At 44.3% G+C, this 26488-nt stretch overlaps 1 protein-coding gene across 1 annotated transcript in view; it reads right to left on the bottom strand.

Annotated features, from left to right (window-relative positions):
• The window catches only part of Syne1 (spectrin repeat containing nuclear envelope protein 1), a 419055-nt gene that overhangs the window by 124785 nt on the left and 267782 nt on the right, over positions 1 to 26488 (bottom strand). Inside the window, exons 91-97 of the mRNA XM_051205995.1 lie at positions 25005 to 25199; positions 23887 to 24027; positions 17218 to 17385; positions 16860 to 17021; positions 7233 to 7439; positions 5209 to 5382; positions 340 to 531 (exon numbers count right to left, since the gene is read on the bottom strand). Coding sequence (XP_051061952.1) covers positions 340 to 531; positions 5209 to 5382; positions 7233 to 7439; positions 16860 to 17021; positions 17218 to 17385; positions 23887 to 24027; positions 25005 to 25199 — 1239 coding nt within the window. The remainder of the gene's footprint in view (positions 1 to 339; positions 532 to 5208; positions 5383 to 7232; positions 7440 to 16859; positions 17022 to 17217; positions 17386 to 23886; positions 24028 to 25004; positions 25200 to 26488) is intronic.

The raw sequence follows: 26488 nt of genomic DNA, 5'->3' as shown, positions 1-26488 counted from the left end.
AGGGATCACAGTGTTACTACAGTGGGAAGATTCGCTCACCTGTTGTAAGGGAGGATTTGAATGCACAAGCTACATAAAACAGTCTCAAAACATCCAGAGAGTGGACTGTAAGAGGAATCCAAGAGAAAAGCAACCTTGTCACAGCAGAACTACATCGTCACATCTATGTGGTGGATGGGCGTTAAGGGACAAGCTGGAAACCCAGGGCGGAGGCCGAATGCAAATGGACAGACATGCTGAAAGTGTGTGCTTCTGTCTCCAACACCTTCTACCGCCACTTACAGAGTGGTGAGCGTCCCAAACACTGCATCAGCCCGGGCTTTCGGCAGCATCGCTCACCTGCATGTTGAGCTGCCTGTCATGCAGGGCCCTCTGCAGCTCCAGGAGGCTCCCTTTGAGCATCCTCAGCTTCGCTGCCAGCTGCTCTGCCTCATCTTTCGTGTGAGCCTTGCCCTCCAACAGCAGGTTCTCATTGTGCACGGACAGCTGTGACAGGGACACCACCTTCTGCTCTATTTCCACGAGCATGTTCTGCAACGGGAGAACAAGGGCAAGGTTGTCCCGTCTTGCCAGGCCCTGGAGACTGCTTCCAGACAGCCCTCGGTAGTCACTTCGCACACAGGCCAGGTGTCTGTGGCTTTATCAACTTTAAAGAATAGGGTATGTACTTCCGGGGGGGTGGGGTTACCTGTTCGTCTTTCCTTTTCTCTTTTTAGAAAAATTAGATACTCTAGAGTTAAAGGTACATTGGGAAAGGCATATGGAAAACACATTTGGTACAGCCAACATGCACAAAGGGTCACTGCCCGAATGTTATGCTGTTACTATTAGTCCTATTATCGTCGTTTTAGATTACCGATGTTAGCAAAATTATTACACTATCAACTTCTCCTTTGTCATCTTCAACACAGTGATTTTGAAGACCAGGCTGCCTAAGAACTTTCGATCCTGACACAGCTTTGATCTTACATTTTAAAGTCTTTTCCTCCTTTCTATCACAAATCTTGGACTTCTCCCTCCAGGGATGAGACTGAACAGGAAAGAAACGAAAAATAACCTCTTTCTTTTAAAGTAAGATCTGTTATGAAACCCAAAACAAAAGACTGAAAATACATAAATAAAATGGGCCAGGCCACTGTATTTTCCTCATAAATCATGCTGTTGTTATGTCTCTTACTCTAAACTCTTTGAAATGGAGGTCTGTGATGGTCTGAAAGAAAATGGCCCCCACGGCACTATTAGGAGGAATGGCCTTGTTGGAGTAGGCATGGCCTCACTGGAAGACAAGCATCACTGGGGGTGTGGGGTGTGGGAGGGGGGTGGGGAAGGGAGGGGGTGGGGGTGGGGTTTCAAATGTTCAAGCCAGACCCAGTGTCACTCTTCCTGTAGCCTGAGGGTCCAGATGTAGAACTCTGGGCTATGTGGGGTCTTACCACAAAAGGAAAGGAAAGGAATACAAAAGTGAAGATCAGAACACTTAATATAATAATGAATTCAACGCAGATTTTATAAGTCTACACAGTCCTTTTCACCCCGGGGGGGGGGGCTCACAAGCAAAGTCTCCGAGCCCACAAATGTCATTGTGTGACTCCAATTCTTCTTTTTTCCTCCTGAGACAGGGTGTCAGCACGTAGCCCTGGCTGGCCTGGAATTCTCCATGTAGACCAGGCTGGCCTTCAACTCCTAGAGATCCCCTTTTGTCTCCCAAATGCTGGGATGAAAGACGTGCACCACTATGCCCAAATTATGACTCCAATCCCATGTGATAGTCAATTATAATTATGAAGCAAACAATTTTGTTCTAGATTTTAAATTCATAAGATTTTCTTTAACGTTTTCATATTAAATTTTAACTTACTAGGGTCTAGATTTTAACTGTATTTATGTTTGTATTTTAAACGATTTAAAATAAGTATTAGATTTGAAGAATCAAATTGATTAGTCTGCTTAGTTTCAATGCCATATACTTCCCACTCCATAAATAATATGAAAACACATCCTGCTACTTTATAAATATCCTGAGCTATGTTGCCAGAATAATGTCAACTACAGCGCAGGTTTGTGAATTTCCTTGAAAACGGATATACCCAAAAGTAGGGGTGGCAAAACCAGCATCACATGAGTCTGAAATACTAATCTGAGTGTTAATTGTAAGCCCTAAAAGGAAATGTTTAAAATAGACGTGTGCCTCGACTTCTACAGGAAACACTCCCATCTAGTTCTTCCATCCTCACAGTCAGGCCAGAGAACAACACTGCTGGCTCTTACAGAGGAATCTTAAGGCACTGCATGATCTAAGTGATAATGACCAATATCATAAGCCTGAAAATATGGATAAGAAAGGCCACTGTGGTATACCACACAGTAAGAAAGCAGGCGTCATTAACTAATGCTATTGGCTGGGCTCTTTTGATGCCACATAGGAGAGCTATGAAATTGTGCTCGCTGATATTTAGTCCTGCGGATTGGGCAGGGTTTTCTGGAATCATCTAGTTACAATTTTGGGGTGATACGTTATTTATGATTTATTAAAGCCACGGGAGATCAGAATGGAAAAGCAGCCAAGCCAGTCCATCTTACCTCTAGCCAGCTCAAAGGACTGATCCTGTCTCCAAGCCTCAGACTGCTGCCTATCCACAGCGTGGCTGGAGAATGTATGCCTTCCTATCCTCAATGTGGCTGGAGAATGAATACCAGCTCTGAGACCCTGCCCCTGTCTTAAATACCTCTCACAAATCCTGGGATTAAAGGCATGTGATCCCAAGTGCTGAGATCATCTTTGTGTGAGCTGTTTCTCTTTAGGACTGGATCAATTTCGTGTAGTCAGTGTGACCTTGAACTAAGAGAGATCTGTCTACCTCTTAATCCTGAGTCCTGGGTTTAAAGTTGTGTACCGCAATACCACCACCGGCTAGCTTCTATAGCTAACTAGTATGACTGCTTTACTATTTTGATCTCCAGTGGCTTTAATAAATCATAAAAAATATATCGCCACACAATTTCTTTTTAATTTTTTTAGCGTGTGGGTTTTTGCCTGCATGTGTCTGTGCACCACTTGCATGCAGTGCCCGACATGGCCAGGAGAGGGCATTAGGTCCCCTGAGACTAGAGTTATAGATGGGAGTGAGCCCTTTGTGTGTGGCCTTGGAATTGAACTCTGGTCCTCTGAAAGTGCACCCAGTGCCCTTAACTGCGGAGTCATCTCCCCAGACCCTTAAGTGAAAGACTTCAAGTGCATTTCACTCGAATGTGAAGTGTAGCATGTTGATAATCATGCAGTTTGGTGATGGACACATGAGAGTTCACAGTATTAGACTGGGAATGTCTCTTACAGGCTGGCATGTCAAGAGCTTGGCCCCAGCTTGATGCTATTCAAAAGCGATAGGAATCTTTATGAACCTGGGTCTTGTTGGGGATCTCAGATGCCTTGTTTAAGTGGGTCATGATGCTTCCTCTTTCTCTATCCCTTTTGCTCCGAGCAGGCTTCTTCCTTGGACCTCCAACACAGTACAACTGTGGTGTCTAAACCAATGCTGGAATGCATGGGTGACACCTCTCAGCAGTTTGGACATAACCCTTCCTTCTTTTTAAGTTGATCGTCTCATGGATTTTGTTACAGTAGCAAGAAGCCAGCACAGGTATCCACAATACATAATAAGGTGTATGCCTAGGGTTGTAGCTCAGTGTGGGAGCCTTGCCCAGCACACGTGAGCCCCAAAGTTTAGTCTGTTACTTCTTGAGAAAAAAAAGAAAGGAAGGAAGAAGGAAGGAAGGAAAGAAAGAAACCGCTTATCTGAGGCTGACAACATTTTAAGGCACACTATTTTCCTAATGATGGCAGTTGTTGACGTTTCCCAAGAACCATGTGAGGATAGATTAAAATGGCAATTGGGTACCCGCTGAGGCTTCCAATGACATTAATTTCAGTTTGACTCCTTGATACTAATTCTTCTGAGTTTATATTTCTTTTTAGCCATTAAACATAGGCACCATAAATATTCGGGTGTCTACAGTCTTCTAAAATGGTAATCAAAATGCTAAAAGTTTGCCAGGCTTGGTAGTGCATACATGTAATCCCAGCACTCAGGGTGGAGGGAGGCAGGAATGTCGTGACCCCAGGCCGACCTACTCTATCTTTCTGAGAATCTGCTTTAATAAAGAGAAAAGTAAACTGGGTATGGTGGAGCATATGGGCAATTACAGGCAGTGTATACCTATAATCCTAGGATATAGACGGCTGAGACAGGAGAATTACCATGAGTCTGAGGCAGACTGTTTCACACAATGCATTCCAGGTCAGCAGGGCTACAAATTAAGACTCAAAGAAACGCAGAGGAAAAGAGCTTTGTTATCAAGTCCTGGGGTTACAGACTTAGAAATGTAAGTCACTGTACTGATTTTCTTCAAACAAAGATTTTATTGTTACTATTTTTAATTATGGGAATGTGTGTGCTCACACATGAGTGCAGACACCCATGGAGGATAAAGACATTGGAGCCCCTGAAGCTGCAGTTACAGGCTAAGAGTCCCTGATATGGATGCTGGGAATTGAACATGGATATTCCGGAAAGGAAGCAATCATTCTTAACTACTGGGTCATCTCTCCAGTCTCTGAGGTTATTTTTTGCAAAGATTAGATACCATGGACGTTTTTCAATAACCAATTCCAAACTGGGCAATGGTGGTTCATGCCTTTAGTCCCAGCACTGGGAAGGCAGAGGCAGGTGGATTTCAGTGAGTTTGAGGGCAGCATGGTCTACAGAGCGAGTTACAGGACAGGCTCCAAAGCTACAGAGAGAAACCCTGTCTTGAAAAACCAAACCAAAACAACAACAAAAATCAGTTCCAGGTTTGAATTTCATTATGCTTTAGCAATGTGTTGTTTTTTGACCCTGTAAATATATAAAATCTCTAGCTTGTGGAAATATACCAGGGTCTTATCAGTGTGTTTTCTACATTTTAAAAAATGTCCTTCATGATGTGGACTCATCTCTACCTTCCTAACGCTGCAACCCTTTAATACAGTGTCTCATGTTATGGTAATCCCCCAACCATAAAACTATCTCCTTATAACTGTAATTTTGCTACTGTTATGAATCATAATGTAAATGTGTGATATGCAGGATATCTGATATTCAATCCCCCCACCCACCCCAAGGGGGCCATGACCCACAGGTTGAGAATTGCTGTTCTAAAGGATCTTTGTACCTGGCAGTCCACCAGCTGAGCATCCATGTCCATGGGCTCTTGGGGTGCACCAAGTGCAACATCCAGCGTGGCCTTCGTGTTCAACAGCCAGTGGTCCAGCTCATCCGCCTCACAGCGGTACCTCTGCAGGGCCTGTTCCTGTCTCTGCTCTTCCAGCTGGTCATTTAGCTTCTCCTGAGGGATTAGGAAGAAGGGAACTCAGAGGGAGCATCAAGCAGTGAGAGATTCCCAAACAGCAGAGCAACAGCCCCAAGCCCTGGCCACACACAATCAGGTGGGAAACAGAACAAAACTTAGGCCGCATCTCGGAAGTCTAAATCAGGATTTCTCTGTCTCTTCATTGTATGTGAAGATCCCTCCCATGCCCTTCCCCCAGTGAATGGATGTGCCCCAGAGTTGAATGAGGCACTCTCAAGATTCCTGTAGGGTCTGGCAGTCATGGGCAGGATGGAAATTAGCCAACCATCAGAACGGGACAGTGGCATGAAGCGTTTTGTCAATGGCAACAGACATTTAATCTGAATTTCTGTGATGGTAGGGAGAGGTTGGGATGGCAGCTGACTTATTCTCAAACTCCACAAAAGCTTTTCATAGAGTAGAGATATATGACAAAATTAAGAAGTTAACATCAGGTATTCCAAATACCTCATTTAAAACTTCTATCATTAGTAATTGCCATTATTATTTCAAAGATGTATTAATTTTAATTTTATGTGCGAAAGTGTTTTCCCTGTACACCATGTGTGTGGCGTGTAACCCTGCAGAGACCAGAAGAGCACATCCCAGAACTGGCTGTTAGCCACTGTGTGTGTGTGTGTGTGCTGGGAACGGAACCCCAGGACCTCTCTGCAGGGATAGCCAGGGCTTTAGCCACCGAGTTCTCTCTCTAGTCCCAATAATAATTATTTTTTTAATTACAATCTTAACATGGAGACTAGTAAGTATGAAAAACACATTTTAAGTTGATGTAGAATAGATACATGATTTGAGTGACCTTGTAGCTAGTCAATTTACAAAGAGCCTACATCTTCAGCAATGAGGCCTTTGTAAACTTAGTTATGATATAATCAGTAGTATATAAGACTCCACTCAGTTTGCATCAGAAATGTAATGGGGACATTATGATGCAGAGACACTGGAAGCCAAGGCCGTTAGTTACAAGAGAATACATATAAAGAAAAGAACAGCTGGCTTTTTTTTTTTTAGCATATCTATTATGTTGCCAAAAAATCTGTCTACCAAATAAGATTTAAATCAAGTAACCTAGACAACAGATGTGCAAAGGTGTTTTTGTGAGTTAATACACTTGGACTAGCTAACGGGTATACTTCACAGTCTCAGTTCTAAACCTCATCGAACGTCCTTATTTAATCACAGCAAACCATTACTCAAATCTATAATTCCTGTCCATGGGACTCTAGCCCATCAACCACCAGCCTTCTGCACTCTGTGCCTCCCGTCTGGAGCACATTGGTAGGTACACCCTTGTCTGAGTTCTGTGCTCAGAACCCTGTGCTTAGGCCTGGGAAATCATGGCACACTTGCACTGGAATGTGTACTTAGAACTCACAGTAGTCAAACTATGGGGCTAGCCGAGGTGTCCAGCAAGAGACTGGGTAAGGAAAATGGAATGTGGAGTTCCTGTGTGTGTGTGTGTGTGTGTGTGTGTGTGTGTGTGTGTACAATGGAATTTCTTACAACCATAAAGAAGAATATTATGACATCATTAACAAGAAAATTGACATGAACAAAGGTAATTACATGAAGTGAATTACACCTGTTGTGGAAAAACCAGCACTGCGCATTCTCTCACCTGTGGTTCCCATAATTTACACAAATACATAAAATTATACACACACACACACACACACACATATGACATGAATGTGCGCAAAAACCTTAAAAATATATATTTAAAAGAGAACAGAAACAAAACCCAATTAAAACAACAACAAACCCGGAACAACAGATACTAGAGCCTGATTCAGACATGGGAGCTGAAGCATCTCCAGGGCCCTAGTTACCTCCAGGAGCTGCCGCTTGCCGGCCGCTTTCATCCTGATGGTGGACATCCTCTCAGCCAGGACAGTGAGTGTGGACTGCAGGGCCAGCTGCTCGGCAGGGTCCGACTCCTGAGACTCAGCTACCAGCTCCTCTGCCAGAGACGCCTGGAGCCCATTGATCTCATCTTGGAGCATCTGCACCTCGTCCATCAGGGCCTGTGGGGAAGACTGCGGAATCACACTCTTGACTGAGGACTCCAGGCTCAGCCATCCTACACCCGCTAAGCTGAGATCAGACACTCACTGGGATGTCATGGATTGGGCCAGCCATCAGGACTGTTACTAGTTTAACTTTCAAAATGACGCGGCAGAGCTGAATGCTGCGACAGTTCCATTTGAATGTTGGGGATGTTAGTAGCTTAAATCCAGTTGAACAAATTAACCAGCACTTCTGGTTATCAACAGACTCATTGGAACAGGAGAGGATTCTTCTCCAGAGTCCCTTCCCAAGATTTCAAATGCTGACTGATGCTGGCCACCTCCAGGGCACGCCCCAACCCAGCCCCTTGCATTCACTCAGCTTGTACAATGAAATGATATCCCTATCACATCGTATATCTTTAAACAACTACAGAATGCTCTACTTTGCGGAATAGGCTCCTTCACTGGCCCACAAAACCAGATTTAAAACCCAAACTGGAGTAGTTACCATGCTGAAATTCTCTGTCACCAGATAGAAAGTAAGGCTTCTGTCAATATTCCAAGGACTTCGAGTTAACAACCACCCCTCAAACTACCTGGTTTCACCACACAGGATAACAGAGCTTCTCTGCTTTAAATCCTTAATCAAAAAGAGTAATTTAAAGTAACTACTGAATGTCACCATCTCTATTCTGGCTCCCAGCCCTGCCCTTAAAAGGAAACCAACCTTGAAATGACTAACTCACTATCTGTTCCGTAATTCTGGTCTGGTTTGTTTAGATAAAGTCTCACTATATAGCCCTGGGCAGGTTAAAACTCACTACCTAGGCCAGGCTGGCGTAGAACTCACAGATAACTCCCTCCCCTGTGTTGGGATTAAAGGTGTGTAACACCACACCCAACCCTGTTTCTGTTCTTGATTTTTTTTTTGGTCAGGGTTTCTTGTAGCCCAGGCTGCCCTGAAACTCTCCAGCTGAGGGCTTTAGTCTTCCTAACCCCATTTCTTCAGTGCTAGTGATGGTGGCACACACCAACAATTCCCTGTTTATTTGGTGCTGGGATTGGATCCAAGGCCCTGGGCATGTTTGGCAGTCACTGTATTAATTATCCATCCATCCATCCATCCACCCATCTATCCATCCAGCTATCTATCTATCTATCATGTATGTATCTATCTATCTCCATCCATCCATCTATGTATCTATATCCATCTATCTATGTATCTATTTATAGCCATCTATTTATCTATCTGTGTATATCCATCCCCATCCATCCATCCATCCATCTATCTATCTCCATCTACCTGTCTATATCCATCTGTCTACCTATCTATCTATACCCATCTGTCCATCTTCTATTTAGTTTTGTCAAGATTGGGGTCTTCAGCGGGCAATTCTTATTCAGAAATTGAACAGCATGTTCACCGCAGGAAGGGCGACCATGGCCCGGTGGGTGAAGTAAACAGGATGCTTGTAACACCTTTGCTGGCATTAGTCCGCATCTCTTCCATAGAGAGCAGGTATCACGGTAAGCATAGTACCTCCGCAGAGTGTATTGTCAATGGTGTTAAAATAAGAAAACTAAACAAAACAAAAAACCCTCTTCCCCAATATCGTCACCCGTCCAACTGAATTTTAACTGATGCTACATCGACAGAATTACATAGACCTAGACAGGAAGTGGTGTCAGGGGGTGGAGGCCCCCTCGTTCTTCAAAAGCTGCATGCCTCCTGCTGCCACCATCCTGAGCAGGAAATCATGCCTTCCAGAACTCAGCAAGGCCCCTTTGACTTCCCTGTGGTTAGCTTTAGGGTTCCCAGCCACATTGTTGACATGTAAAAAGTCTGCCCCGGCCTGCCACTTCCATGAACAAAATGCTTTGTGTGCAGACTGGGATTTCAGCTTGCTCCGTGGAGAGAGCTGCTCCCTTTCAGCCTTGTCTAACGTGTCCCTGCCAGCTGCTCTGTGAATCCTTGTAGTTTCTCCTGGGCTCCTAGTAGAAGCCCAGGGAGTTTTATCTGCCATTTCCCACTGATGCTCAAGAGCAAAGCCGCTACATCTCCCTCAGCTTGGTCCCCAGTGGATTCATCCTTATCCACATGCCTTACTCAAACAGTTTAGATGCCGGGTACCTGCTTCTTTTGGTTCTGTATATTACAAATGTCTGCTCTCATTTACGGGGACTGTCTGATCCTTCAGGGTTTTTCCCTAACAACGAAAAGATTTCTTTAGTGGTGTCTTTTGATAGTCAGAGAGTTGTTTTGTTTTGTTTTGTTTCTTGAGACAGGGTCCCAGTGTGTATGTGGCCCTAGCTGTCCTGGAACTCACTGTATGTAGACCTCAATGACCTCAGCTGGCATCAAACTCAAGGAGATCCACCTGCCTTTGTGGGGATTAAAGGTGTGGCCACCATACCTGACTAAAACAATGGTTTTTAATTTGATTACAGAACAATGTTTGTCCTTAATAGATTTTGGTGTTTTGCTTGAGAAAACTTTGTCCATTGCGTCGTGATTACAATAGGGTATGTCGTCTTCCAAAGGGATTTGAGTGAGGAACATAGTAGCTCAGTGGCAGAACTCAGGCTTGGCACGCATGAAGCTCTGGGTGTCCACCCCCAAAATCAAGACAAACAAACACACAAACGATAAAATAATCCTCCTGGAGTATAATTAATGGAATGGTGTTAGGTTTCAAAATCCTAGAGAGGCTTATAATGAGAAACATGGAGAACAAGTGTTAAGAAATTTTATAGCATCATCATAACATCAAAGAGCATCTTATTTAATTTTATAAACTATTTATATAAGATGGATTAGAAATTAAGAAAAATCTCTTCACTGCAGGTAATTAGGGCAGCATCTCCTTAAGAGTTTCTGTTTTTTTTTTTTTTTTAATGCTAAGGTCTTTTTCATACTTAGGTCTACTATAGTCCATCTTAATTTGTCATACTTTTTGTAGCCAGTGTAGGTACAAATCAATATATCACTTCCTCCTCCTTCCATCTCTCCTCCCCTCCCTCCCCTTCTCTCTATAGAAGACTTAGCAAAATATATAATCTTTGCCATAAGCCAAATGTCTTCGAAGGTGGCATTATTCCTGGAAGCTCACTGCTGTGCAAAGGACACTTCCCACTCTTCGAACTTTCTAAGTCCAAGTCACCAGTACTCAACCTGTGGGTTGTGACCCCTTTTGGGGGTCACAGATCAGATATCCTGCACATCCAATATTTACATTTCGATTCATAACAGTAGCAAAATTGCTGTTATGAAGTAGCAATGAAATGATTTTATGGTGGGGGGCTCATCACTGTAAGTATTCAGGCATCGGTACTGGCCTGCCCTTAGAGAGGGTTCTGACGGGATACGCCCTCAGCTGCAAGCTGTGCACATCCACTATGCTCCCTTCTAAAAGGCAGGCCTTGCCCACCGCCAGTGTCTTCCTCTTCCATCACTCTTGTCCTCAGGGACCGGTCTCTGGCCTCCTCTCTGCCCCCTTCTCTCTCCTCTTTCAATAAACCTCCTACGTGAGCCATGTTGTATGCTGTGACTGCTTCCCACCAGTTTTTAAACTATAACAATCACAACATGAGGAACTGTATTAAATGGTCTCAGCGTCAGGAAGGCTGAGAATGCTCTAGGCCACCTTCTCCCATCCTGGAGGGAACTGTTTGTTTTGAAACAGGGTCTTCCATAGACAAGGCCTCCAATTGTTATGTAAGAGAATGTCCTGGGCCGTCTGATTCTCCTACCTCTGCACCCCCCACCCCGGCCCAAATTCTGGGTTTATGTACCCTTACCACCGCACCCCACTAGAGCTTCTGTTCTTTGGAGATATGATTTTCTTGTATTTGCAATATATTTTATCAATCCATATAAAACATACTGCTGTAGTATTTCAGTTTATTTTAAAGATTTAGTCTCCACATCTAGCCCGGAATGGCTTTGAATGTACAATTCTCAGCCTCATTATAGGCGCAGGTCACCACGCCCAGCTTTGGGGGTGATGGATTTTGAATTGAGATTGCATTGAATTTATAGACTGATTCTCTTTATTGTCCATTTAAAATATTGTGATCATTTGTTGGAGACCCAATTGTCAAAAAGAAAATAGAAAGCCCGTATTGTTTGTTGAGATGGTATAGACTCCTCTGTAATTAGCCTGGCCTCATCGTGTCTCCTCTTCGTGCAGGTTTGAACCATGCTCATCCTCCCCCTCACCCCCCTCCTTCCCAGATGTGCATACAATTCCTTCCCCCCACTCCTCTTTTTACTCCAGCTCTCAGACTCACTCTCCCCGCTACGTACCAGCCTGATGTCACTTAATCTACTCCCCGCCCCCTTTCTCATATAGATCACAATAGTTTATCTGTTGTCTATACGGCATGCTGGGAGTTTACCCCAGTCACAGCAGGCTTTCAGAATGTGTATTTATGAAAAGCCAGTCTTTTGGCTGTTGGTCTAGGGGTGTTCAATACATGCAAGGGAATTGATTCTAGCTCATAAAAGAGTTGGTGTCTTGATCTTACAACAACCAACCAGAGGAGAAAAACATAACTCCTCATTTCATCTCAGCGGACCTGGCTGATCGGGGGTGTCGTGAAGTCCCTGGCGTCACTCTCTCGTGCTCTGAACATTCTTCAGTAAGAGACAAGGTGGTTTGGCTGCTGGGGACTGTCATTTCTGCACTGTTAAGACAGTTCTCCCTTCCAACCTCTGGCCCAGCATCAAGCTCAGAAATGGGGAAGGTCTGATTTGGATTGATGACGTTTTAGAAGCAGATAGAGGTGGCTGCTGTATGAAAGGACTGCCTTAAATGTCAATGAGTTGACTGCTTTAATTAATTTTGCTGTGTGAAATTCAAATATACATATATATTCCATCCGGCAGTCAAACACACCTTCAGCCCCATAATTCTGAGAAGAGTTCACAGCCAGCAGCTGGACCACAGTGCCTGATGCAAATTAGGAGAGGAAGATGGAATACTCTTGGGTTTCTGGCTTGTGAAGATAAAGAGGGCATGTGAATGACAGGCACAGTTAGACAAGTGGCTAGAGATTCCTAGAAGTTGGGAAAGAGGTCTGGGAAAGGGGGAGGGGAGGGAGGATTGGATCAGAACACATTCAAATATATATGTATAAATATACATATATATATAATAAATTATAGAAAATCACACCAAATCCCATTGAGATGCACAACCACTAATATTTTAATGCAAGATAAATACTTGGAGCTTCACTGAAGGTCCAATCCTTCAATAGTGGGGCCTCGTGTAAGTCATGTTTACTCAGTACTAAAGGAAATAGTGGCTCTGTTCTGACTCTCAGGACCATCTCTGTGAACACAGTCCTTTCCACAATCTATTTGTTATAGAAAAATAGCCTCAGAACTCTTCCCAAAGCCTGTCACTGTGTGTGGCAAAGATGCCAAATGCCTCCAAACATCAGGTGTCCTAAGACATTAAATCCCAACCAAACTACAGTGGTGAAACACTCAAACAGATCACCAGACTATGACGGGCCTGCACCCATCACATCACAGAGATCCCATCTGGAGGGAGAGGGCCCTAAAACTCCAACCAAGCTGATACATTGACATGAGTATCTAGGGCAGTGGTTCTCAACCTCCTTAATGCTGTGACCCTTTAATAAAATTCCTCACGCTGTGGTGACCCCCAACCATAAAATTAGTTTTGTTGCTACTTCAAACTGTAATTTTGCTACTGTTGAGTTGTAGTGTAAATATCAGTATGTAGGAGATCCCTGTGGGAGTCATGACCCACAGGTTGAGAAGCCCTGCTCTAGAGGCTCCTTGTTTAGGCTGACAAGAAATAACCCTGACAGAGCACTGGGAAGTCAGTAACAACTGAAGCACGTCTGTCAATTCTTTCAAAGTAAAAAAAAAAAGTACAGTGGACCTTTCCACCACTGTTCAGTTGGAATTTAGAAATAGAAAGTCTATAATGAAAGACTGTTCCAGACGCCAAGAACAGATTTAGATAGTGTGTTGGCATTAGCTTTTCATGTGGGCAGCTTTGTCCCAGAATGTGTAGAACTTAGGCTCAGACATCGGAAAGTGAACAAACATAGACTTGTGGGTAGGTGCAGAATTGTAGGGAATTAAACAATCCCTCTGTCTCCTCACCCCCTCCCATTGGACCATTAATAAGCCACCTAGGCCTCGGTGTCTGGCTGGCTTATGACATAGAATCAGCTATGTCTCCTCACTAGGGTGACACAAGGCACTGTCCTTGGTAACAGCAAAGGACAGAAAGTCATGTGATGGCCTCAGTTGCAAGTTACATGATGCCTTTCTGATTCCCAATACCTAGCAATAATTATTAATAATTAATAATTATAATTTTAGGTGCTCGGATTTCAGAGGATTGGTGACTATGGAGTGCTCAGTCCTAAATAGTTCTAAATGGGACATCTATATCTCTATCTCCTCCACACTCACACTCACACACACACTCACACTCACAAATGCATATATGCATGCACACACACACTCACAAATGCATATATGCATGCACACACACTTCAGGGAATACTGCAGAGCATACACACACACACACACACACACACACACACACACACACACACTTACTTCAGGGAACAGTACAGAGCACAAAGCAGAAAGAACAAAAGAGATTAGAAAGTACTGCTAGGAAACTGTCTTCCGGACACATCAGTGTTGTTGGCATCCATGAACTCACAAGACCAAGCCTCCAGCACAGATGGGGAAGGGCTCACAAAGACCCATGGCTGAGGAGCTTTGACAGTTGAAGGCTTCAGGCAGTGGGATGGGGGGAGCAGGGATAATGTTTTCTTTCTTAGAAGTGATTCCCTGTTACGTTGTCCATGCTCTCCAGTGGGTGGCCTTACATTCGCATGTGGACAGCATTTGGAAAGAGGACATGATGCTGGGAGGGGACATGGTGGGGGGGGTTCTGCGAGGAGTTAGAGGCTGCGTATGGGTAGATATGATGAAAATGCATGGAACACGTGTGTGAAATTCTCAAAGAACAAATAATAAAAATATACCTAAAATGGTAATGTTCAGTTTTGAGGGTTTTCGCATGAAATCCTCAGACAGAGATTTTGCTTCATCTTCTGGGTAATCTTATGTTAACCTGACACCCAAACTAGAGGTATTTGAAAGAGGGAACCCTCACTGAGGAAAGCCTTCATGAGATCCAGCTGTAAGGCATTTTCTCACTTAGTGATCAATGGGGGAGGGCCCAGCCCATTGTGGGTGGCGCCATCCCTAGGCTGGTGGTCCAGGGTCCTATAAGAAAGCAGGCTGAGCAAGCCAGGGGATACAAGCCAGTAAGCAGCAGCCCTTCATGGTCTCTGCATCAGCTCCTGTCACCAGGTTCCTGCCCTGTGTGAGTTCCAGTCCTGACTTCCTTCAATGATGAACACAGCTGTGGAAGTATAAGCCGAATAAACCCCTTCCTTCTCAACTTGCTTTGTGGCCATTGTGTTTTGTCACAGCAATAGGAAACCTAACTATGACACTTCATGTACAATATATATTTTCATACTGAGGAACAAAGTGCATAAAGGGGGTTGACTGTGACACTGAGGTCCCCCTAGAAGGGAGAGGGATGTTTGGAGGGCAGCAATAGTCTAGTAAAGAAATGGGTGGATGTCTGAGGAAAGCAACATTGCCAGTCACCTGAGTGTCTGAGAGTCTTCAAATTGTTTTTTTTTTATTAACTAAGACAAAGGTTAGTTTTTAAGTTGATGGGTGTATTGCCATTTCCCCCAAGCCTGTCAGATTGTGGAAAATCTAGGGTATCTGAGAAGTAGTTTATCCAAAGGAGGTCTGAAATAGATCTGTCCCGTGTACTTAATCTCTATCTTCAGAAGTTTCAAAAGCCCGAAACCGCTATTTCTCAATACATCAGCTTTAGATGAAATGTGTGCATTTTTATCTTATGCTGAAAAGCCGCAGACTGCAAAAGAAGCCACTTACATTTGACAGCACTTGTGAGCAATGCAGGGAGTCCAAGATTATAGATGTGTGGGGATGTGCGTCCTGTGTATGCGTCCGTCCTGGAGACAGCACGCAGAGCCTTGGGCATGCTGGCCAAGTGTCCTACGTGTGAGTTACAGCCCCCGCCCTAACGCCTCACTTCAGAAGGTCATGAATCGGGCTGTGGGTCTGTTAGAGCCATGCCTATCACACTGCACTGTCGTGTTTCTCTTCCACTAGAATGAATGCTTTGTTCTCTTCTCAAGGTTTATAGTCATCGATGTATACGTGCGTTTCTGTGTGAGCGCAAGCCACACACGTATGTGATATCCGAGGAGGCCTGAGCGTTGGGAACCAAACTCGGATCCTCTGGAAGAGCAGGAAGTGCTCTTAACCTACTCCTGCTCAGCTTTGTGCCGGGACCCCCTAAGCGGGCCCCGTTGCTCCGAGCTGCACCCTCGCTTCCCGGGTGCTAGAATTATGAGTGCGGCCACACACCTGGCTTTTATTCTACTTTTATGCGTATGACTGTTTTGCCTGCGTGCACCTATATGTACTCCTTGTTATTCCTGGTGCCTACAGAGGCCAGAGCATGTCAGATCCCCCGATGCTGGAGTCGCACATGACTGTGACCCCCCCCCCCACCATGTGTACGCTAGGAACTGAACCTGGATTCTATAGACAGGCAGCGTGCGCCACCATACCTGGCCTATGGCCCAGTTAACATCCTTTCTTCCTCTTTGCCGACTGGGACTGTTACCTGCTCCTGGGTCGTGGCTAGGGTTAGGCAGCACATTCCTATGTCACACTGATAGCGCACACATGAGCACAGGGCCCCACATCCTTAGGCCCCGAGGCTGCCACACGTGTCATGAAAGTATTGACCATGTTCTCCTGGGAACTCGAGTGTGGGCCTCACTACCAGTGCCCACACGCCATGTATGCATCTTTGCACACATTTAAGCTGATATGTTATTAGTCGCATCTTTCTAAATTAGAAGAATGGAATCAGCTCTTTTTTTTTTCCCCACATAAATCTGACACTTTTTCTGTTATATAAGGTTTTAAAAATGGCTAGAGTCGGAACAACACAAGATGAACTCCTTCTCACTGCAGCCTGAGGCTCACTCCCAGAAGAGGCCGATTGGGGACATAATTTATTCTTACAGCAACGGCTCACAGCTAAAGGAAGGCAATCTGGCAACTATAAAGAAACACACTTTGCCTCAGAAAAGTCCCCAAGCAACGCCAATGCATGTAGCTTTTCAAAAGTAGAGTCCAGGTCTGATTTTCTCCTTTTCCTTCCTGGATCCCACCCTGAGGGAGTGGCGGCAACCCCTACCTTTTGGAATCCAACAAGACCTACCCCTCTCCTCTCCACAACAGGAGCCTGGCAGGCCAACTCCAGAGCACACTGACTCTATCACACAGGAAGCTGAAGTCATCGAGACTGCTATTTTTACCTGATGCTCAGCCATCTGGCTTTCTGGACTCCGGCCGGGCTGGAGGCTCTCACTCAACTTCATCTCCATGGCCTCCATTTTCGTCGAGACAGATTGGAGGGAGTCTTGGTACTTCTGCTGGCGTTCCAAAGCTTCATAGAGAGTCCGCTGTTTCTCACTGATCTGAACGAGAAAGGGGATCTTACCAACGGCCTCCTACTTCTTATCTTGCAGGTTGTGACATTTATTTCCTCACCGCTTTACCCAAGGGCTTCTGACAGTGTCCTGGATGTGTAACTGGGCATGTGTTTCCCAACCCAATACCTAAAGCGCTGGGTGTCTTGGGGAGCTTGGTCAATCCGACATTTTAGTGGCTTACCACATTTTTTAAGGTTTCCCAGGAACGTTGTAAGTCACCCAGCTTGGCAGTCGCTGAAGGCTCCAGTCCTTGCTCATACAGCTCTTGGGATGCAGCGGCGCTGGGGGGAATCCTTGCAGCCTCTGTCTGCAGCCTCTCCTCCGAAAGGGCTTGGTAGTACGCAATGTCCTGGGTGGAGAGCACAGTGTCGGAGTGGGAAGGAAAGGCAAGCTCGGCATGCCTCGGGAACTATTCTTCATGCAGTGGAAAAGACTAAGCTTTACATTTGTTGTTGGGTGCTACAAACTCAGTAGGTTAGGACTTGATTGCAGCAAGATATAAAAAATAAAGTACGTTACAACTGCTTTCATATTTTCACCCATATGAAAAGGAACCAAGCATGGCAACATTTCAAATTGCCAAAATACCTCCTTATGCTATATTGATAAAATGGAAATGCAAACTATTCTAGCGGTAACTTCTATTTACTCAGTTTACTTCTATTTAACCAGTATACCTCTAATTGATCAGCACACCTTTGTTTAACCACTTCATCTCTAGTCAACCAACATATTTTTAATTAACCAGTGCATCTCTAGTCAAACAACACACTTTTAATTAACCAATGCATCTCTAGTTAACCAGCACACTTTTAATTAACCAGTATATCTCTAGTTAACCACAACACTGCTAACGAGTACACCTCAAATAAGCAATATACCTCTACCCAACCATTACGTCTAATTAACCTGCATTGAACCAGTATAGAAAGAAAAGATCTACCCACTCTAGTTCCCAAAATATAGTTCAAACATTAATATTTTGAACACCTGTTGAAAGGATTTGATCCAAAGATTAAATCTAGGTAGAGGCAGGAGGATTGGAAGTTCAAGGCTATCCTCAGCTACAAAGCAAGTCTGAAGCTAGTCTGGGCTATATCAGACTAGCTGAAAAAAAATATATAGACATCATTATTTTTGCAAATGAGGCCAGACTGATTATTCATAAAATAAATATTTTAAATATTAAATGATGGGAAATATACTAAACAAAAATTTAAAAAGACTGGTCCATTCAATTCCTAGAAGTACATGAAAGCAGCAAAGTCAATTCTGAAAATTCATGATTTAGACTGTTTTTTAAATTTCTTCCATTGTATGTGTTTCTTGTTTTATGACGTAGTCTCCCATGTCAAGACACAATTGTGCTTTCTGTTTCTTTGTTTTTGTTTGTTTTTTTTTTTCATTATCGTGTGCGGTTTATGACATGTGTGCTCTGGCATGTGGAGGCTAGAGGCTGGTTTTGGGTGTCTTCCTTGACCAGCCTTTACCTTATGTTTTTCAAAACAGGGTCTGAATCAGCTCATTGATCCAGCTAGGCTTGCTGGCCATTGAGTTCCAGGGATCCACTGTCTCCGCCTCCCCGGGGCCAGGATTCCAGATGTGCAGTACCGTGCGTGGCTTTTACACAGATGCTGGGGACCCACACTCTCGGGAAGGACTTCACTGCCTGCCCTTTATCCCAAGCCCCTGTGTGTCCAGTGGTTTTTATATGATCTTATCTGAGTCTTAAAACTGGGAGCAGTGTTTGTATTTTGCTCACTGCTTTTGCAGCTACGCTATTGAGGGTAATTACGGCAGTTTAAAGCACCGCGAGGAGCCTTGCTGTTAATCACATACTGAGAAAAATCTGTGAAGAAAGGTTACAGCCACCTGGGAAAACATCATTGCAGGAAGTACTCTGGTGGCGGGTGGGGGTGGCCTGTCTCAGTTGAGAAGAAGGGGTAAGGCACCAGAATTGGATCAGACTCGGGGTGGTGGGACACTTGCAACTCGAGCTGGATTTTCCTCCCACTCTGTAATTGGAACAAGCTACATCCACTCTGTATCGATCAGCTCAACAGTGAGAGTGAATGTTGCCTTCTACCCATCTTGTTATTGTTGCTGGAGCTCCCAACTAAGTCCCTAACATGGGTGTTGGTTCCCCCTTTCCTTTTCCTGTCACCATACCCACCAGAGTGTATTTGTGCACGTTACACACATAAAATGCTCACACGACACACACTACACAAAACTCATAGGAAACACAGACAATACATATACAGTTCATGAACAGGATTCACATGTACATAGAACACATATGTAATGCACACTTTATAGCCAGCCTCACTTCTCGCTTTCTCTCCAGTTCCTGAATACACATATCATGTGGCCATCTAGCCTTCTGCTCATGCCAATGCCTCACCTGCCTGCCACTATATCTTCCCCTCTATAACGGACCAGATCCTTCTGGAACACCGTGAGCCGAAAGTTGCTTTGTTGGTGCATTTTATCACAGCAACAAGAAGGTAAAACTAACACTCATTCCCCCGCCCCCAACCCACACACACTTCTCTTGTGTCCACTGATCTAGAATGTTCTGTCCAAACTAAGTTCCGTACATAGCTACGAGTTAAATTCCTTCCATGGCTCACTGCTGTCTTTTGGACAAAGTCCTGACTCATTCATGTGGCATACATTCATTTTTATTGTCCTTCATAGCAGGAGTCCCCCACCTACCCCACCCCATCTAAGTTTTTCCGATGGTATTGAAACCCTTTGCAGTTGCCATGGTGGCTCATGTTCTCTCCGCTTCCTCAGTTTCCACACATGGGGTCCTTTCAACCTGAGAAAGCTGCACCTCTTGTTATCTGTCTTAGCATCCTCCACACACCTCGGGATGCTTCCTTCCCTTACAGCCAATGGGGTAGGGCCCGACACAGACCTGAAACCGCCTCACTTGCCTGCTGCCTCTGTGGTCTTCCATCATACTCTGCTTCCCCTTATTGCGGCGGTTCTCGCCCCTTCTAAAGCCACGACCCTTTAATCCAGTTCCTCGTGTGCTGACGCCCAACCACAAAATTAGTTTTGCTGCTACTTCATAACTGTAAATCTACTAAGAACTGTGATGTCTGTGTTTTCCAATGGTCTTAGGTGGCCCTATGAAAGGGCCATTCGATTGTCAGAGGGGTCATGACCCACCAGTTGAGAACCACCATCATCTGCCATTTCTCACAAACGGTGTGAACTCTGTAACAACTTTTGTAATGCCAGGCTTTTCCTTCTGGGCATGTTCTGTGTGGTCAGCAAATGGGGGTGGGGTGGGGGCCGTGCATAATGAATCTTGTACCCAAGTCTGCTTTACAGGAATGGGAAGTGACACAGCAGCCACCCCGTCTACGTCCATGTTCTCACTCAGCACTTTCTGTGACCCATGCTCAACCACAGTCCTGAAATTATAAGTATGAAGTTCCATAAGGAAGGCTTCAGAAAAATCAGAAGCTTTACCGGGGTGACACTAATGTAAGTGTGACCTCTCTCCTATTGTTCATGTCGGTAATCTCTTTCCTTCCCTCCTTTGAAAGCTAACTTCTTACTAGGTGTGTGTATGTAGAAGGAAACTGTGTGGATTCATCTGGGGAAGGATCAGCAGGAGACTTGGAATGTACGGTAAGGCAGGACTAATGAAGTAATACTATCACCAAGATGAAAATTCAAAGCCTGGCTGTAAATGATAAATTCCTCAGTTACATAGCCCATCATGAATAAGGAAGGGCCCCCAGAGAGCCACAATACAATTTGTTACCAAAAAAAAATTTGTTTTGGCTCATGCTTATTGACACATAACAACCAGTTTCTTAGAAGTTGTAAGTCCTTCATCTTGGGTAACTTGGGTCTGTTGTAGGAGGACTGGAAATCAATAAGTAAATTACTAAGTAGCCCTATAAATACTGCTATCATCAATACTCTGTACAGTGAGGAATCACCATTAAAAATATGAGCCTCAGTGCTCATGAGTCTAAGGTTAAGATGCCCAAGGAAATAAATCCGGACATATTTGGCTACAATTCAATCCACATTCTTCTAGTCTTCAAGGTAGTGGTGATTAAACATCTCATTTAATGTTGGTCACTTTGTGTTGACATCAAGTTCCATTTATACACGAGTTGAGGAACATCCCAGGGACAGTCAACTTGGACACTGAAGGGCTGTGACCTCATGGAGCTTCTGACCTGGAGGTCAACAGTGTGACAATATTGATCTCAGCTCTTCCATGGAAGCCAGATCACAGCCAGTGTCTAAGGGGATAGAGAATACTGCAGCAAACTCAGAGGACGCCTCCTTGTTTCTCCTCTCTGACAGTCAGCAGAGGGAACACACTGACTGTGAGGGGGGAATCTGTTTGTTATGTAACAGAGATCTACTTACAGAAAGAGCATGCACAGAGCCTCTCTACCACGGATGCTATGAAGCAGTTATATCCGGCTCTTCCTTGAAAGGCTGTGTACATTCTGCACAGCGTTGGCAGTCTGAAAACGGGAGCTGAGGGGCACACTCCAAAAGCTCCTGAAGCTCCAAAACCATTTCTGAAATCTAGAGCATTGCTGCCCAAGCTGTCATAGTTTCTAATCATGCTGATTTATTCTGCACAAGAGGAAAATGTGGCCAATACATGAGATTTTTTGGATTGCTTTGGTTGAACAATGCCATAGCATCCTCCAATTCAAGTGGTCTGCTTTAGTCCAAGGAAGGTCAGTTCTACCAATGTGAATGTTAGTAGGACATACTGCCCTGCGGCTGGAGAGATAGCTCAGTGATTAAGAATACTAGCTGGTCTTCCAGGGGTCATGAGTTCAATTTCCAGCAATCACATGATGGCTCGCAACCATCTGAAATAAGATCTGATCTGGGGCACCCTGTCTGCCTACCAATGTGATTTAACTGACATTTCCTTGTGATCAAGGAGACATTTTAAAAACCAAGCCACAGGAAGTCTCACCTAGCTCAATTTAAGATGTCATAATGCACTATGATTGATGCCAATTAGTAAAGAAAGATGTGCATGTGTTCTGTCATGACATACTGCACATAACACGCATGTGAACTGAAAGTATATTCCAGCCCGGCAGTGGTGGCGCACGCCTTTAATCCCAATACTTTGGAGGCAGAGGCAAGAGTATCTCTGAGTTCGAGACCAGCCTGGTCTATAGAATGAGCACCAGGACAGGCTCCAAAGCGCTACAGAGAAACCCTGCCTCAAAAAAAAAAAAAAAAAAAAAAAAAAAAAAAAAAAAAAGAAAAGAAAGAAGATATTCCAATACATAGTACAAAAACAGACAATATGACAATATTACAAAACTCATATACTTCTGTATCAGTCTCAAGATCAGTATTAATTGTTCTACTTGAAAATGTTAAGGACATTACATAATCTTTGGATATACAGTCAGCTGACTACAGTCTGTTCCCTCTGATTCTAGGAAGATTCGTCTGAAGGACGAGTAATTCATATTTTTAGTTCAGAGCTTGGGAAACAGCTGCCCAGATCTCCCAGGGAGCTCCGAGCTTCTCCTTTTGTCTTGTTCTTGTTAATTTCCTCCCATTACTATCGTCCTTATTTCTTGTTGACCTGTGTTCTGCTTGTAAGGCAGGAGCTCTTGTGCTGGGCATGCTCAGAGGCATTTTGTTTTGATTTGTTAGTTTTGGGACCTTTTCACTCTATAACCCAAGCTGAAGGAAACTCACTAGGTAGCTCAAGTTTGCTTTGAGCTCCTGACTATCCTACCTCAGCCTCTAAGTGCTCAGACTACTGTCTTGAGCCACCTCACCCAGTTAATATATCTGATGAAGGGATGAAATAAAAACAACTCTAGAGCTGGGTGATGGTGGTGCACGCCTTCAATCCCATCACTCAGGCAGAGGCAGGTGGATCTCCGGTTCAAGGCCAGCCTGGTTTACAATGCAGTTCCAGGAGAGCCAGGGCTACACAGAGAACGCTGCCAAACAAAACAAACAAACAAAAAACTTCCCTAGAACTATAATAATTTTACCAACAGCTTTTTGAATTATCTAAAGGTATCACTGATGTTATACCCCTTTTTTATTTGAATAGCCGTTCTCTTTATCACAGAAGCACATGGTCAACTCTTTGACTTCAAGATAAAAGCAATATGACAGATTAATAGTGCATTATGTTTGCTTTAATTAATGCTTCCTCACAATATTATCTTAGCTCTTGAGCACTTACGTAACTTCCTAGCAACATCATTAAAATCTGTCAAAATTTGTCTTGGTTAAAAAAAAATACAGCATCACTTATCAAGTTTTGGTTAAAGTATTTTGCTTGTAGCAAATGTGTATCACTAAACGTTTTCACACATAATTTAGAATATGCTATATTTAGTATAAGGTATGTTAAAATGCAGCCAGTATCAAGGTTCATCTTCATTGTTTTCTTTTTTTTCTTAGCAGTGTGCTCATGCATGTTAACTGGGTCATAGAATCAACATACTACCGAGTTCTCCGTTAGGATACAGTACCCCATGCCTTCGATTGCTTTAGGAAGCCATAAGGCCTTAAAGGAACTTTCTTCAGGCTTTAGTTTCCATGAATGCATTTTTATTTATATTGGACTGTAATTTCCACGAACTAATTTTTGCTCATCTCCCTGTCAGGAGTTCAGGAGACGTGGCAGCTTGTGGGGCTGGGTAGTCGGCTCACTCGACCATCATAACTGATGTGACTCAATGAGGTGCCCCTGGACCCAGATTTAACGAAGCCAGAGAGTCGCACCCATAGCCTAATGAGGGTCGAAAATGGAGTACTGTATCCAGCCGGAGCTCACAGTGAAAGGAAGGTGGGTGGGAGGTACCTGGTTAACAGATGCTTCTGTGTTAGCCACCGGTGATGGTGAGCGACAGGCCGGTGGAGAGGAAATCTCACTGTTGGTCCCCTCCTCCCCAGACTCTTCAGTGACAGGTGACAGCAAAGTGTGACAGCGACCTGCAGTCATCTGCCACGTAAAATGTAGCCCAGAGGACACAAAAACATCAGTTAGTTATGTTAGCACAAAACCTCAACAGACACAGCTCAGGGCTGGGATGACTGAGGCCAATTTGCAGGTTAACTTAGTAAGTCTGCGTTAGTATTTAAGAGTAGGATCTTCCTGAGCGAATACGAAGTTCATGCTGTTCCTAAAACAGAGACCCATGGCTGCGCATCACAGCCAAGAGTTTTGCTGTTGTTTAAAAGTCTCTGTTTTTATTTTAGGTGTCTTTATAAAATAAGTCAAACATGGAAAAGAGTATATGAAATAAAACTTGGTCTACAGAGACAGCTTACGTTCCCAGAGTATCCAAGGAAGACGAATGCATCTAAAGTCACAAGGCCACATGGGCTTGGGCAGAGTTACACCTTACCTGCGGCATGGCATATGCGAGGGAAACACATCACCCAATATCAAAACACTCGGTGCATTTTAAGTTACAAAATGGTATAGAAGATTAAATAACTTTCTTTCTTTGACCCCAAACTAAAACTGAATTCTCAATTTTCTTATTTTTCCTCAAAATAGTTCTCCTAATTTTTACTACTCATATGGTACATGCATGCACATATATATTCAACTTGGAAAACAGTCATGCCTCCCACGTCCCTGGGGTGTAAAGGAATTGTTTTCAAAATAAGGCATGCCGTGGGTCCGTATTATTGCAAAACTGCACATAAGTGAAGGGCGGGTCTTGGACTTCAAATCGAACAGGGCTCCAAATCTAACATTAACAGTTCCAACTGCCTTGTGCACAGGGTTAAGGATCAGCTCTTGCCCCTGGGCTGCCTCTGCAAACGAAGGAAGCAGCTCCTAAATTAGAATCTACAAAGCTCCAAAGCAAGTCTCTAAAAATGCGTGGCTGTGCCCCCAGGGTCACCACCAGCCAGGCTCCAGTCCAAAGAGCAAAGCTAGCAGGAGGGGCAGGGGGACTTGATCCTTACCATGACCACGGAGGGGTGGGCGGAAGGCGTGGGGAGGAGCTCTCGGTCTAGGTCCTCGGTCCCCTCTGCCAGCCCCTCGACCTCGGTCACGGTCAGCAGCATGGTGGCGTGCTTGGCCTTCATGGTCAGCATCTTGCATTTGGAATTCAGAGAGGCGATCTGCTCCTGGTAGCCCTTGATCTTCTGCGCCAGCTCCTGAGGAAACATTTCCCCCACACTGTGTCAGCTCAGCATCAAAAGGAAATAGTAGCGGCGTTCATCTTCCTGCAGCCCGGAGCCAATGAGAGGCGGAGCCGAGCCCTGCCGCCGAGCAGAGGCGGTCTGCAGCTGCGGGCTGCTGCTGCACCTCCAGCCCAGCCGAGCCAGACCACAGCACAGCCCGACCCAACTCCAGACAGTGCGCCCCAGTCAAGCTTGCTCTGGGAAAAGGGAAAGTGCAGAAGGGATCTGAGCCCCGACGGGTGACCCTTATGCTATCATGAACTTCCAACACGAGGAGCTGGCAACTTTTTAAAAAATACCTGAAGCCTCTGAAATTTACCAGATGGTTCGTGCCATGGAAATTAGGTCATGTGATGACTAAAACTTAAAAAAAAATGCAGTGCTCAGTCAGCTCTTATGCTGACTGCATCCAGGAGGTGGCAGTTAGCAAGGCTGGGTCACAAAGTAAGCTGCCTGCTGGTTCTTGTGACCAACACTTACTTTTCTGAATATTACCTATAAAACCTGACACCTTAATTTGTAAGGAGCTATAGCTCCTTATTTCTATAGAAATAAACCCTGAAAGTACGGACGGTCTTCATGTCTTGATCTATATTATATGCTGACTGACCTCCTAAATATCTATGCTTTTTCAGCAGACATCACACCTCAAGTGTTTCTCATATCTCAAAGTAGAGTTCTGAAGTTCTGTGCAAATTAATGCCTTCCGATTTCATTTTGCTCTTGAAAAGAATATTATTTTGAACTGAAGCTTTTCGTAACTATACTCTGGACGGCTCCCAGCTCCTGAAAAGGGTTAACTACAGATCAGTATCGGGAGTGTGGCAATTACGGCTATACTCTCTTGCCTGCATTAAAAAAAAATTACAGCTATAAGATATAAGAATAACATTTCCTTGTATGCTTAACACACTGAGAAAAGTATGTACTGAAATAGTAAGATAAAAACACAGAACTACTCTTCTTCCCCTTTGTGTTTGTGTGGTGGCCCCTTAGTTGGTGTTTTATATAGAATTTTCTGTGACTGGGGATCAAGGTCCTGGAATAAAAGCTGCATCCATCCTAAAGATGCCACAAGGCTGGTTGGTTAGAACTCCAGTGCATTTCTGGGCAGTGATTGGGAGGCAGAGGCAGGCCGATTTTGAGGCCAGCCTGGTCAACCAATTGAGTTCTAGGACAGCTAGGGCTATTACACAGAAAAACTTTGTCTTGAAAAAGCAAAATAAATAAATAGATAGATGGATGGATGGATGGATGGATGG

Source organism: Phodopus roborovskii, unplaced genomic scaffold, assembly GCF_943737965.1.
Source record: "Phodopus roborovskii unplaced genomic scaffold, PHOROB, whole genome shotgun sequence".
NCBI lineage: Eukaryota > Metazoa > Chordata > Mammalia > Rodentia > Cricetidae > Phodopus > Phodopus roborovskii.
Note: the sequence above shows the minus strand (reverse complement) of the source record. Positions and strands in the feature narration are given on the sequence as shown.